The sequence below is a fragment of the Oxyura jamaicensis genome, chromosome 3 (genome assembly GCF_011077185.1).
Source record: "Oxyura jamaicensis isolate SHBP4307 breed ruddy duck chromosome 3, BPBGC_Ojam_1.0, whole genome shotgun sequence".
Classification (NCBI taxonomy): Eukaryota; Metazoa; Chordata; class Aves; order Anseriformes; family Anatidae; genus Oxyura; species Oxyura jamaicensis.
Genome location: NC_048895.1, coordinates 112,170,685 through 112,186,094, shown reverse-complemented (window position 1 = coordinate 112,186,094; position 15,410 = coordinate 112,170,685). Strand labels below are relative to the sequence as shown.

The window sequence follows — 15,410 nt, the reverse complement described above, 5'->3', positions numbered from 1 at the left end:
TTTTTTTTTTTTTTTTTTTTTTTTTTTTTTTTTTTTTTTTTTTTATACAGCAAGTTTGGGAATCCTATGAAAGCAAGGATCCTAGCATGAGTGTTTCTTGTTTCTCTCTAGGTCTGTCAACAGCATACAACTGATCTTTGACATCTTGTTTTCCATGGGAGCCTCAATTTCGCTGTGTGCTAAAATGCTGTAATGCAAAATAATTGGGATTGGTACAGTAACATGTGCTCTTTTTCCTTTGGCTTCCAATTTATTTTATTTTATTTTATTGCATTTTATTTTATTTTATTTTATTTTTTATTAATGGAAGATGTTAATTCAAGAAATGTGATGTGTTCTGGTTTTAGACCTATTGTAGTGGAGATGAGACATTTTCCATACCCTTTGTATTTCACCTGCTTGTCTTGGCACTTTGTTCAAGAAATAGGTTCTGCAATAGCCCTGCTTCCTGTAGATTTCCACAGGGTGGCACTAGGCACTTGTTTAGTACTGTATTATCCTCGTTTTGCACTAACACCAAGCTGAGTCCTGTGCTGCTGAAGAGAAATTTTTGTGCAAATAAATGTCCTTTAGAGGTAGCAATGATTTACATGAATAAAGTTGTTTAGAATATATCCTAGCCCTTGCTGTATTTCATGTTTTTCTTGAAACCCTCATCACAGGGGTCAGTTTTTGCTTGACAAATTACAGTATATTTTTTCTGCTTGCATAAAAGTGTACTTATATGACCTAAGCACAGCCTTCAGGGTCAGGTAGAATTTTCCTTACAGGCTTATGTTAAAAGAAAAGACGCCCAAAAGGTGTTGTTTAAAAACACATCTAATTTTGATTTTTTTTTTTTTTTTTTTTTGCTAATGATGTTTTTGGCACAGAAAATGGAGTAAAAGCCTTTTTCAGAAGGATTTTGTTTTAGTATAAATATTTTGATTTTTTGTTGGGAATTAAAATGAAATATTTTATTTCACATCACTTTGAATTTAAATGGAATGTTTTTGGGAACAATCCCAAATATTTACTTCAGATCACTTTGGTGAATTTCTATGAATTTATTCTGTGAATTTTACCTGGTGGAAATTAGTTTGCAGGACCACATCTGCCTTATTTATAGACCAATTCACAAGCTCCCATGACATTACAGACATTGTGGTTCAGCCAGAGAAACTAGCCCAGGGCAGCCAGAGAAGTTTTGAACTCTCTTGAGGTGCTCTGGCAACTCCTGTGCAGGAGTATACAGTCACAGGAAAGTGGAGTTAAATATTGAATGTTGCTTGAATGTTGCAGTTGAACCGTTCAGACTTTTGAGCATTTCAGGTCAAAATGGTAAGTGGCAATGAAGGATTCTGAAAACATGCATATATTCCTAGATTGTAAATTCTTGAGTTTTCTGTTCCATTGGTTTTTGTGTACATCCAGTTTAAGACCAAAAAAAAAACAACACAAAAACAAACAAAAACAAAAACAACCCACAAAAAACAACCAACCAACCACACACACACACACAAAATCAGGAGGTGGAGTTTTCCAACTAGCAAATCACAATCTGCAAACTTTCTAATTCTCCTGATATTTGCAAAGACTCTGAATAATGTTAGTCTGTTTTAAGGCAAGAATGAAACAACCTATGACCTAACCTGACTTCTTTTATCATGCACTTTTACAAATCGAAAACTGAGCTAGGAGTCATGAGGGCAGCATCTCCAAAATAGCTAGATGTTTACCTTCTGTTTGAGGATGGTTAAAACTGTTGACTATCTATGGCCAGGTTACTTGCTGAGAGTCACTTAGGAAGAGTGTGGTATGGACAGGAGATGAAGCCATTCTGAAGCTCAGGTCCATACTCCAACAATAGCACCATCATAGCACCATCTTCCTTTGTAATCTAGCACTTTACAACAGAGTGGATCCTACTGTTGGGCTTTGGTAGGTTTGCAGAAGTCCTCTTTGAAAGCAAATTTCTTTATGATGTGTTTGAAGACACTCAGTTGATTATAAGGCTGCAGCTTCACTAGTACTATGCCTGATTGTGTGCAGGCTTACTCATCAGCCACACTGGAATGTGTTTACAAGTGGATTCAAACCATGCTCTGAAGTTTTTCTAACGGGAAGAATTTGTACATGCTTAGTAACCGAGTGTGGGTTTACTTCTGGTTCATGTGGTCTGCAGTGAAGCACTTGTTTCCAACACATGCTGCAGGTTTGACTCATTCTACCACAGTGTAGATTTTGAGATCTAGCTACAGCTGTCTTTGGCTTAGTCCCGTGGCCAGAAGGCACACAGCTCAATCACATCTGTTGTGCCCTGAAGCCCTTTCTTCACTCTCAACATTTTTATTGGCGTTAGTTTTGGGCAAAGAGGAGGGTTTGTTCTACTGAAAAAAAAAGGATGATATAATCAGTTATGGATTTTATCAGTCAGCTGACATTCTTTTCTCCTTTTGAAGTTGTAGGAAAGCCCTTCAGTATCATTTCCTTCTTTTCTCACCGCTGGGTGTTTGGATGGATAGGCTGCCGTTGGTATGGATGGGCCGGTTTCTTCTTTGGCTGTGGGAGCCTTATTACCATGACAGCTGTCAGCCTGGATAGATACCTAAAAATCTGTCACTTGTCTTATGGTAAGGAAGAAAAACTATATTAAGTGGCACTGTCCCCCTGCTCAATCTCCCCTTGCCCTCTCCTACCCAAGAAAACCTAGGCCATTAGAGTTGTGAGCAAAAGGGGTAAGGAAATAGAACAATCAGAAATTATTTTCTACTTCCATGTAGTGAAATAAGAGGGAAAAAAAAAAAACACAAAGCAAATAAAATGCAATATAAATGAGAGAGTGAAGGATTTACATGACTAGAAAAAACTGCTTTGGTCATCTCTGCCAATTTTCTGCATAATATAACTTGGAATATTAGGAAGAAATTCCTTACTTAGAGGGTGGTCAGTCCCTGGAGCAGGCTCCCCTGGGAAGTGGTCATGACCCTGAGCCTTTTGGTTTTCAAGAAGCATTTGGACAATGCTTTTAGATACATGGTTTAACTTATAGATTGCCCTGTGTGGAGTCAGGAGCTGGACTTTATGACCCTTGTGGGTCCCTTCCCACTCAGTATATTTTATGACTCTATGAATTTTGTCAAATGTTTGTGAATCAGAAACAGAACTTCTGTTGAACTAGATGATATCATTAAGGTAGCTAGTCTTCTGTTTAAGATATAAAGTAATTTTGAGTAAATTGTACTGATGGCTGATTAGTTTCTTTAAAAGAAATGTCATGTTCTAACTTAACAGTCAGCTGTTGGATCCTGTTACACTTTGTTTGCTGGGTGGCAGAAACCCTCTCCTTGGATAAATTAAGCATCTTAAGCTTTTTATCCTGTCACTGTAGTGCAAGGTTTCTAGACTGAAATCATACTTAAGCTCTTCAGAATGCTGTTGTTAAATATAGAGAGGAATGCACATATAAAATAAACATATTTGCATGACCCAAGTAATCTCAGGTACATTTGTAGCTAAATTTGTATTGCTGGACATATTATCCTTTTTGCTGTCATCCCTCTACTTAAGCCATGAGTTTTGGTAATCACTCATAGATAAATCACTTTGTATTTATCAAGGTCTATTGATGTTAACTGGCTCAAGTACTGCACCTCTTACAAGGTCTTGTGACCTGATACAAAAAAGTATTCCTCATTAGATGCCTAAATTATTTTAAGATACGTGGCAAGCAATTTAAAACATCTAAAAGATTTGGATGTGCAATAGGTCATAATAAATGTGATATCATCTCTCTAATATGGAGCTGCATCTTGAAAGGAGGAAGTGAATTTAGCAATGAAGGCTGTTATCACCATATGCATCAATATCACATATCTCTTGAATATAAAGTATTATACGCTTCATTTTTTTTGGTTAAAGGATATTGTCACAGGTTGGAAAATATGCTTTTCTTTCATTGGAAGGTACTAACTCCCCAACAAAATAAGGGAAATTTCCATGATTGTTGCTGAGCTATCTGTTTGGATTGCTCTTATATAGACTAGTGTAGGCTGCAAATCATCACAGCCTAAAGTAGAGACCTAAAATAATGCCAGGTGGAGCCCTTCCTACAGGCATGTATTTCCCTCCATGAGGTACGAAGTGGGTGTGGGTGGTCACCTCAGGGGTCACTACAGAAATCTGTGAGGAGGTGAAATGAACCCTACAGAGGTTGATGTCAAACAGCCAAACAAGCTCTTTCTGAATGTATAGAATAAAAAGTTTAATTGTGCCAAATATGTATGGACCTGCTGTTATAACTCACGCTTTATCTTCCAGGTACTTGGCTTAAGAGACACCATGCCTTTATTTGTCTGGCAATAATCTGGGCCTATGCGACGTTCTGGGCTACGGTGCCTTTTGCTGGTGTAGGAAACTATGCGCCTGAGCCTTTTGGGACCTCCTGCACTCTGGACTGGTGGTTGGCACAGGCTTCAGTAGCTGGGCAGGCTTTTATCCTGAGTATTCTTTTCTTTTGCCTCCTGTTCCCAACTGCAGTGATTGTGTTTTCCTATGTTAAAATCATTTTAAAAGTCAAGTCATCCACCAAAGAGGTTGCTCACTATGACACCAGAATCCAGAACAGCCACATACTTGAAATGAAGCTGACCAAGGTACGTAAGAAGATTTAACTCCATTTGCTCTGTCAGATCATAAAAGTACACTTGGAGAATTTCAGCAATATGTTCTCCTACATACAGTGATAGTATGATCTGAAATTGATTCTTCCAATTTTCTCCCCCATTACTGTCAAGATGGGAAAAGACAAGAGTTGAAACATAATTTTGTGATTAGGGCACTCAGGTTGGACCAAAAAACCTCCAGAGCTCCCTGGAACCTGAACGATTTTTATGTGTTTCTGAGATTTGGAGTCCCTGAGATTATGATTCAGTCCGAAGATCTGCCTTCCCATGTGACCTTGCACAAGCCATGTCATCTCTCTGTTGCCCTATTCCCCATCACAAAACTGCCTTTTCTTTCAGAAACAGTTATTGTAAAGAATAATTTTAAGGCATTAGAGGTGCTCAGGAATTCTAACAGGAAAACAGGTAGAAAGCAGATTATTTTATCAGGGAAATAAAACTTTCAGACAGTGTGCATTCCTCTTTGAATGAAGATATAAACTAAACTCACTCTTGTGATATTGCAATTGTTTTTATGATGATTATTTATTGTTTAGGTTCAGCCATGAGCCACTGATAAAAATGCATTCCAATGCAAATATGTTTGCCGTCTCAGACCATATCCTATTTTCCCTTTCTGATTTAATCTATTTTCTGTTTCACAGTGGTAACAATCATGATACTTGCTGGTTATAGTGGTTATAGTGCTGGGAAATCTCTCAAGATAAAAGCTTTTACCAAACAAAAACACATTTCTTATTTGCAAAAGTTTCTCCATCCTCTGCAAATCAGGCCAACAAGGAGACAAGAAGCATCCTTTACTTGTCTGATCAAACATTCATTTTATTGTATTTTTGAGGGGTTAAACTGAAATTTACGTAATATACAGCAATAGGTGGCTTCATGTCGAAACAAAACAGCAACCAGAAAGGTCAGGGCTGGCAATACAGCTGGAAAAATTGTACTTGTGTTTAAAAATGGTTGCTTCATTACTGTACTGTTTTGCAGTTATTCCTTTAAAGAAAGGTGGAAATATTTGATTTAGGGCAACAAATTTTTATTTTCATTATTTTATTTTTTATTTTGCCATATTGGAGTTGTCTTGTAAGACTTCAATGCGATCTATGTCAAAACACTAGTAATTTTTGCTTCCCTTTTGGAAACACAGTGGAAAATATCATCTTGGACCAACAGTGTAGTGGAAGTATGTGTAAATATAGACAAGTCTCCACCACAACCCACCAAGCCCCACAGTGATATTTCAAAAACAAGCTATGTTTGAGATCCTTAGCTCACATGCATTATTTCTTCAGTGTTGGAAAACAAAGAGGCATAAAAGAATAAAATTTCCCTGTCAGTTGTATTACCATCAGGATGTGGAACCAGAAGGTCCACAAAAGTTTCTGCAAGATCCAAAAAACTTTTGCTTTCTGATGACTTTTTGTTGCAGTCTTGCTAATGGCCTTATTCCAAATGAATGCATAAATGCCACTGTCAGTCTGGGTGCATAACAGCAGCTGATCAATGGCAGCAGTATAATGGCATATGTTCTTCAGTATGTATTATTGCATGATGTCATTTGAAGCTATATCAGGATGTGACTCAGTGCAGATAGGTTGGTTTGGATAAAGTAAATGTATCAGGAATGTAATCCAAAAGTTCAGTAGAAATTTGCTTTTCAGAGCATCTGCAGATTTTAATGGAGTATGATATCTATACTAAGTGTAAGGTAGAAGAAAACTAGATATTGTGCTAGTGTTATCACTCTCAATTAAATTCCCTGTAGTTTCAATTCTGTCTTACACATGGAAATATACTGATGTTTTATCTGCTGGAATAAATATTCCCAGAGACTTGACATCTCATGCCTTCTTGAACAACTTCATGTTCACTTTTTCCATATTTGTCATGAAATGAATTTAAATGGTTGAAATGAATTTAAATGGCTGACATTTTTCCAGTAGAAGATAGGCCATAGACCTGGCTGAAAGCAGATGAACCTAATTCGGCAAAATTCTTCTCCTTCCTCCTATTACAAATGCCCATTCTTGTGGTAGGTTATTGGTTCCTGGGTTTTGATGCTTTCTCCATGGGACATAAGCAAAGGCTGCGAGAGAGGAAGAAGCCCTGCATTAGACTGGGGTGTTGTAATCTCTTCTTCTATTTTTTTTTTTTTTTTTTATTATTATTATTAAACTATTCTAATTAAATAATTATCTTCTTCTCCTAATACCCTTTGCTATTGCCTCAGTGACTGATTCTGGGTGTTACAGAAGAGGGAAGTATAGTAGATTTAGACAGGAACATATCCTTCTAAGCAAACTCACCTGTAGAAGCACTACCACATGCCATCAAGACTTCAGTCCTTCAGTCCTGGAAATGTTTTCAAAGACTTTCTTTTTATTACCTATAGAATCTGATTTCAAAGGACTCAGAATCTGAAGGACTTGCACTAAAGTAATTTATTTTAATGTTTTCCCAGGGCACTCTTGTTTTGTTCTGAAAAGGAAAACATACAATATACGTGTTTTTTTTTTTTTTTTTTTTTTTTTTTTTTTTTTTCCAAGGAAGCAATTTTCTCTCTCTACTCTGTGCTGGAGTGCAGCTTTGCCTCAAGTATTATGTACAGTTTTGGGTGTCAAAATATAAGGAGGACATTTAACTATTCTAAAGTGTCCAAAGAAGGACTGTGAAAATGGTGAATGGCCTAGAGGGCAATATATATGAGGAGCAGCTGAGGTGCCTTGGTTTGCTCAGCCCAGAGCAGAGCAGGCCGAGGGGAGGCCCTATGGCAGCCTGCAGCTGCCTCACGAGGGGAGTGGAGGGGCAGGCGCTGAGCTCTGCTCTCTGGGGACAGCGACAGGACCCGAGGGAACGGCATGGAGCTGGGACAGGGGAGCGTCAGGCTGGGTGTGAGAGAAAGGTTCTGCACCCAGAGGTGGCTGGGCACTGGGACAGGCTCCCCAGGGCGGTGGTCACAGCACTGAGCTGCTGGAGCTGAAGCGTTGGGACAACACTCTCAGACAGAGGGTCTGGTTTTGGGTGGTGCTATGTGGAGCCAGGACTCCATGATCCTTTTGGGTCCCTTTCAACTCAGGATATGTTATGATTCTATGATTTTTTAATTTTATTATTATAATTTGCAATTAAGATAATGAGAGTCTATGTGGGGAAATGATGGATAGGAGTTTGTTGTGATTTTTCCACTTCATCAGACTATCATGAGTGTCTTTAATAATTCCAAGTATGCAGAATTAGGTGTTTGGAATCCACCTTTGTATCTAGGAAAATGAAATATAGCAAGATACATTTTTTGTTCACATTGCAAATTTATTTCAAGCAAGTTATAATTTTTCTTTTCCATTTCGTTGCCTATTCTCTTGCATTCTGCCAAGCTCTGTGCAGTGCAGTCAGTAAGGACAACTCTGCGAGATTAATTTCTTCTTCCCTTTTCTCTTTTCTTTTCACAAGGTGGCAATGTTGATCTGTGCAGGATTCCTCATTGCCTGGATCCCTTATGCTGTGGTCTCTGTGTGGTCAGCTTTTGGACAGCCTGATTCAGTTCCCATTCAGTTTTCAGTGGTACCAACTCTGCTTGCAAAGTCAGCAGCAATGTACAACCCAATTATTTACCAGGTCATTGACTGTAAGTTTGCCTGTTGCCGGTCAGGTGGATTGAAGACACTACAGAAGAAAAACTCTTTGAAGAAACTGAGGTAATTTCTTCTTTGAGATGTAGGATATATTTCAGTACATAGTGTTCCCCAAAATTTCTGAACATAAAGTCTGCCAAGAGTCATGGCTGTTCTATTAATTAATTAATTAATTAATTTTGTATAGAGGGAATGGCCTTTGTTTTTGACCATGGTCTTTCTTGTTATGGAATTTGTTAAGACATTCTAGCTGTAAATCAGAAGCAAGGACAATTTTTTTTATTTTATTTTTTTTATTTATTTTTATTTTTTTTTCTTATATATCCAGCTGCACCTTTATTAATAATTAATATAGTTGAAAAATAGAACCATTTGTTTTAGTGTTTTTTGGATCAGCGCTCTCCTCCTTTTCTTTCTTTTACATAAATCAAAATGTAATAAAGACTCAAAAAAGGCCTCTGCTGTATTTACAACTTTGTGGCAAAATCTGTGCAGACCACCTTCATGGAAACACTAATTGTAAATGGAGTAAAATTGCTTCTAGCTCTGTCTTATGACAGAAAACTATCATTCATGATAGAATAATAACAAGATAATGTTGAATATTAATGTCAGTGCAGCCTACAGTAAAGGCCACATATGCTCTACTGATTTAAGTGACTAGAATTCCATAGAATTTCAAGAGAATAATTTGCTTCTAAAGCCTAGAACTTACACGACTCAGTATGTATGTATCAGAGGCATGAAGGCCTGTGCCATCATTCATTTTGTTCCCTTACCAATTCTAGCACTTTTTAAATGTATTGTCCAGAGAACAAGTTGATATCTCAAGCTTGCACAGTATGATTTAGCAAGTGATTCTATAATCTTTTGTTCAGATTTATCTCATTTGCAGAACATATGAAGTTTATATATGTTGTATATGTTTAATTGAGGTACCAAAGATATAGTTTAACAAAGATCCCTCTTCAGTTTTCTGCAAAAGAGAGACAAACCTGAAATAACCCTCAAAGTATCTTTGGAGGCTGGATTTGTGTTTAACTTCCAAGTTACCACTCCAAAGAAGAAAGGAGGTTTCATTTAGTACCTCATGCTGAATGCAAGAATTCTAGGCCTGTGTAGTGAAGAAAATGTTCTAGAAAAACAAATTCCCAGAATTAGGAACTTAATTGTTTTCTAGTTTCAAGCAACATGATTATGCTTTCTCTTTCCCACAGGATGTATACCATATCTTCACACAGAGATTCAACGGCAATGAATGAAACCCAACTGGAAGTATGAAGGCTCATTTCACATACAGCAAATGAAAACCTGATGACAAACAGTCATACCATCTCAAATTCCCCTTTCTGTAAATAAATTAAAACATTATGACATTTTTATTTTACTCCCCAGTACAATGTAGTTTTTTCCATCCTAACTAAAACAGTGTGATTAGAGCTGGGCAAATATTTTAAGTTTTCAGAAATGGAAGAAACAAAGAAGATTCATTTGTATAAAAGAAATTGTGTTCACTTCAGAGCCTTTGGATATGTTTTTTCTTTGTTTGCTTGTTTGATTGTTTTTTTTGAGCACTAACAGAAGTGATAGTTCAGGGAGGATTTCCCTCAAGAAAGGCAAGCTATTCACACAGGCCAGTTTTAGTTTGCTAAATTCAATTTCCCTGAGTTCCTAGTACAATCACTGGAGAATGGGAGCATAACAGAAATAATTCCTTACAGGACAAATCAGAGTTAGAACTCCATTTGTCAGGGCTCTGAATCACCTAAATATAGCGACGTTAGCCTACTGATTACCTTTGTGAATCTCTCTCCAACTCATGTGGCTACAGACTGTTTTAGGACCACTTTGACTTCTGTCTTTTAGTATTCAGTTTTTATTTCTTTTGTTGAAGGCAAGATCAGAAGTGTCACACATGCACCACAGATGATCAGTATTTGTGAATTAGAGGGGAAAGACCTCTTTCTCAAATGCTAGTTTCATTTAAATATTTTTGAATCACGAATTACTTTGTAACAAAAATGAAAACATAAATGAAGTCAGCCCTATATTATAAATTAGGCAAATGAATAATTTGCACATCTTTTTGGCATTCCCCAGCCAAAAATGCAGTGAAATAAGACAATAAGCAGACGTTTGACTTAATGAATGGTAACTGACCTTTTTCATTTTGTATTGTACTTTCCACAATCCTTTATGACATCATTATTAAATATAAAATGACAAATCCCTTCTCAATCTTAAATTCACAATTGGATTCAATGCTGGTGAATTCATGAGAAAGGTTACAGCATACATACACAGAAGTCTTTCTCAGGTGCAATTGTGTCTAATTTTTAAACACTAAACCCTGAAAGTATGAAGATTAAAAAGGATTCAGACAGACCTGAAGACAGCATGTAAGTTCTTAATACACTCAATAGACAAACAATGTACCTTGAAAAGGTCTTCAGAGTAAGGCAGCCAAATAGTTATGAGGCATCTGGGTCATATTTATTCCCATTCTCTTCTTCCTCTGTAGATTTACCTTAAGACAGAGGCATCATTACAGACCAAATATTAGCAGTCCATTATAAGCAGATTATTAACTCTTCTAATATTCTAATTGACTCTTCTAATGATTTTTTTTTTTTTTTTTCCCTCTGATTTCTTCAGGAAGAACATAGTAAAATAAGTTAATTGCAAATCAGAATCTTCCACATTGATTTGTGTTTACTATTTATATAAAAAAAAAAGTTACTAGAATTAAAGTTTTATTTTGAATTGTTCCTTTAAGGAGAGAAAGCATTTATGAAAGTGTTTCGATTGTTTTCCTTTTAACAGCACTTTTTATCATACTGTTATTTCACAATCATGTTTAACATATTCCCTGCCATACTGAACTGAACTTCTTTTGTAGCTGATCCGTAGTGATGTTAATCTCATTTTATACAATAATATCATAAAAGTTTAAAGTAAACTAATGTTTATTGGCATGTCCCAGCACTCCCACTCTGCAGTACAAACATTAGCTATTTTTTCAAATGGTGTTCAGACAACATAGCAGAAGTTGAATTTTGTTGAATTTCCTGAGCTGGGTAGAAGAAAGTATAATTTCCTCTCTTACAGTATTTTAGCAAAAGAAGTTTGAATATACAGTAGGAGAACTCACAAAAAGACAAGGAGTTGCATGTTACCTACACAATGTTTTGTGCTAAATTTTCCCAGGAATTCTAGTCCTTTTACCCTTACGGACCTTGTACTATAAGGCAATTTTATTTCTTGACTGTGATTGCAAGTTGCTTCTTAGAATTTATTAAGATCAGAAGTCGTACTTTACAGTATTTCCAGATTCTGTTATGATACCATTAACCATCTTCCCTTTGTTTTTCCTCAGCTTTTATTCCTCTCTTCATCCAGACAAATTTTGATTGATATCTATAGAGGTTTATCCTAACTAAGGCCTGATGTAAGGACATACTGTGGCCCAATAAATGCAGATTAACTGGAGCAAAGTAGTTGGTATGGAGGAGTAGTATGTAATGTAGGAGTTACCCACCAGGTTTCTGTGTAGATAAATTCACATTTTTTGTTTTTATTTTTTATTTTTTCTGGAGACCTTACTCCACTTTCAACTAGGGAAGCTCTTCCCTTTACTTTCTAAAATTATGTACTGACTTATAATTGGCTGCTGAGTTATCCCAGAAATGATTACATACTTGTGGTAGGTCTGACTTTTATACTGTTAAAGGCTGTATCATATATTTGGGTTCCATTATAGGTAATGTTCTAGATACATGTGATATCTGAATATGCCAGAGGTTTACTAAATTGCACATATGAACTTCTAGGGTCATGATGAATGTGTTTCATATGGTTTATTTAAAAGTATTTATTTTCCGTTCAGTACCATAATTATATTTATTTGAAGACATAGTGTTACCACGACTGAATGGTATCTTGCTCTGTACAAGTTGCTAGGACTCCAATTAGAGCAGGATTTAGAGACATATTTATACTGAGTTCAAGTAAAGAAAGTTTACTTCTTTACTTCTAAAGATCTTTTCCTGAGTCAAGTAAGACATAAACATTCAAGTATGCATTACTGTAATTTAAATGCAGCATATGAACCTAAGAGCTAATGGATCTCATCCAATTCATTGATAAAAGAGAACTAGAGGACTTTCTTTGTCCACCTGTATAAAGAAGACCATATAATTAATTTGTGGTCGTAGTGGTAGAGGAATAAGGGGTCTTATTATAGATCAAAATTTTCAAGGTCTACTTGGAATCTCATTGAAGGCTGTAGCCTGATGGTTCCAAAGGCAATTTGCCATTTATGCTCAGGACAGAGCTTTGTCCTCTCCATATGTTGAACCTGATAATTCATAGTTGTATAACGTGTAACCTTGGCCTGAGGTTACCAAGAGACAGTGAATCTCTTACTTTTTGTTCAATAAACCTTCTAAATATTTTCTAAGATACAAACTCATGAGTTTAATCAAAGCAAAGTAAAACCTAGTCAGTGTGAATGAGTGAGAAACATTACTCTAAAGGAAGATTTTTCTATTGCATTTTCAATATTTCAGCCTCCTTGTTATATTAAGAAAGTTTCTCGTTTTATGTATTAACATCAGAACAAATGTTTTTCAATGAAAATAATGCCATTAAGAATAATAACTATAAATGTTATGTATCCTATGTGTGCATGCAGATTAAGCTGCCAAGGAAAAAAGTATTAGCTGAATTCACTGTCAGTGGCTGGAAGGGTATAATTGACACAGGTTAAAACTCCATTTAGATAACGAGCTGACCTGGGCAGTAGGATTGTTCCAGTGAGATTAAGCCACTGTTCTGTATTTCAAGGTTACAGGCAGTGAAATCATATGAAGCAAGTGGGTATGAAGACTTTTGATTTGGTCATTACCAGTCATAGTTGTAGAATGCCTTTGAACCTTCCTCCACAGACTTGGAAATCTGTTGATAACATAAAAGTAGCTGTCAAGATTTATAATGCTGGAAAAGTGTTCATACGTGAAATAGAGGAATTAAGCAAACTGTTAAGGTAGAAAAAAATTTGAAAAAAGTAAAACATTAAAAATGAAAGTTGTGGCTGTAAGCTGAAGATTTTACAGAATATCTGTCCATGAAGATGAATGGAACTGTAACAAAATTTCTTTCTACACCTGTAGTAATAATGACTAATAATAAGAAAAAACAAAAAACAAAAAAAAACAACACACACAACAAAACAAGATTTTTTTTTTTTCCTAAACAAAAAAAAAACAAATAAACAACCACCACCACCACAACAAAAACCACCAAGATTTATGGCCTACAGCAAAAGATCCCAGCCAGCAGAAGATCTTTGGTTTTGTGACATCCAAAGGGAAAGAGCAAATTGATGAATCTTTGTATGAAGGGAATATCATTAATGAATTTACAGGTGCAATGTCAGTGAATTATATTATTTGGCAGAACTTCTCTATTGGATGATGGTGTATTGACAATGTCTTTTGGACAATATTCCACCTCCAGCGTGCAGGATGATATTAGTTGTGAGAATAAATCTGAATTTCTCCTAACTGAGCAGGCACCTAGTTCTTCTACAACTCTGCATTATCCACTTCATGCTCATTATTATACTTCTTCCCACTACGGAAATTCCAGACACTTCAATGTACATCCCTCAGGGAAGTTGCTTTGACATCTTTTTAGCTACATTTCCCAGCTCATAGTGTTCCCAGATGACTCATGCTTTATGGTTTGAAGCTCTTAATAAATAATGTTCACCGGAACACCCATTTCTCTTCCTCCTCTCTCCTAAGTTGAATGATTGGTTGGTTCCTCTGTATCTGCATCTTGCCAAGCATCACAAATCTTTGTAGTTTTTCAGCCCCAAGGAGGAACACCTGAAACTAGAGTTTCTGGAGTGCTGTTGCTGAGCTTAGAGCATTGCAATGAAGGGAAGAGGCCTTTATTATCATGACCATGTTTACATGTGTTCTTGAGCCATTCATTGTACATCTCATACTGAGTTTTCTATTTCTGTTATTTCTATGCTTGCTTTGTTTTTCAGGATGCCTCCTACTACCCCTTATTTGGTAGATAGAGATATAGGACAATTTTGTAATTGACTGGAATGGTCACTTCTTCCGTTATGCCTCCATATTAATTTGTAACTCATGGAATCGTTCTTGCCTTTAGAAGTCAGAACAAAATCTTTTGAAATATAAGGTTTGGTTATGGGGTTTCAGGTTTTCATTATTTCTGAACTTAAAGGATTCCTCACTAATCATGTATAATCAGCCTTTATCAGACACTGATTATAGGTTCATGCCACAAGTGGGTAAAGAAAAAAACCCTACCACCCATTCTATTCTATAGAGATCTATTCTAAGAGGGACATTCACAGTCTCAACAGATAACTTGCATAACATCTGGATGAAATATGCTAATAAACAGTACAGATTTATAAGATTTCCTGTGACAGTATTATAGACACTTAGTCTATGTTTTGGATGTAGCACCTAAAGGGAATTCAGGGAGTAGATCTCTTAACCTCTGTGTAAAATGACAGATATATATATGAAATACCAAGTAAGCATATGAGTGCTCTGACCAAAACCTTATTGTAGCACAGAATATGTATTTCAAAGATAGACAGTGGACAGAGCGTGTGGTATACGATGCATTTTAAATGATGAATGACGTTTACATTACATCAAGCTTAAGCCTACATTAATGAAAATATTAAACATTTAGAAAACAGATACCTGTGGAAAATAAATAAGAAAAGAGAGATCTAAAGGTCTTCTCAGTTTGTACAAGGGGCCACACAGAGGCTTTGCTTCCCAAAAGCAGAGGCTGGTGTGAAAGTCTTGCTCTTTCTGTACCAATCTTGCAAAATATAAATAAAGTTGCATTTGTGGATGCAATTTGCAAAACCTAAAAGTGTTCCTCTAAAGGATCTGAACATCCTTTATCTTGGATTACAAGCATCATTTTAGATTTTTTGCTGTGTTGAGAAGAACTTGTCTGGCTTCTTACAGTTCAGGTCTCAAAGCTAAAGAGGTTGGTTGTGCAGACTCCCCAGGGAGTGGTCATGGCACCAAACTTGCTGGAGTTCAAGAAC

The 15,410-nt window shown here is 36.3% G+C and overlaps 1 protein-coding gene across 3 annotated transcripts in view; it reads left to right on the top strand.

Annotated features, from left to right (window-relative positions):
* OPN5 (opsin 5) overlaps window positions 1–13,493 on the top strand; it is a 32,210-nt gene extending 18,717 nt beyond the window's left edge. For 2 of the 3 annotated variants that reach the window (XM_035322336.1, XM_035322337.1), the window contains exons 4-7: window positions 2,442–2,612; window positions 4,300–4,634; window positions 8,115–8,359; window positions 9,514–13,493. In XM_035322336.1, the coding sequence (XP_035178227.1) occupies window positions 2,442–2,612; window positions 4,300–4,634; window positions 8,115–8,359; window positions 9,514–9,577 (815 nt within the window). In that variant the 3' untranslated portion in view covers window positions 9,578–13,493. Of the gene's footprint in view, window positions 1–2,441; window positions 2,613–4,299; window positions 4,635–8,114; window positions 8,441–9,513 lie in introns of those variants that run through there. The other variant, XM_035322338.1, reaches the window with a different exon arrangement.
* The last annotated feature ends 1,917 nt before the right edge of the window (window positions 13,494–15,410 follow it).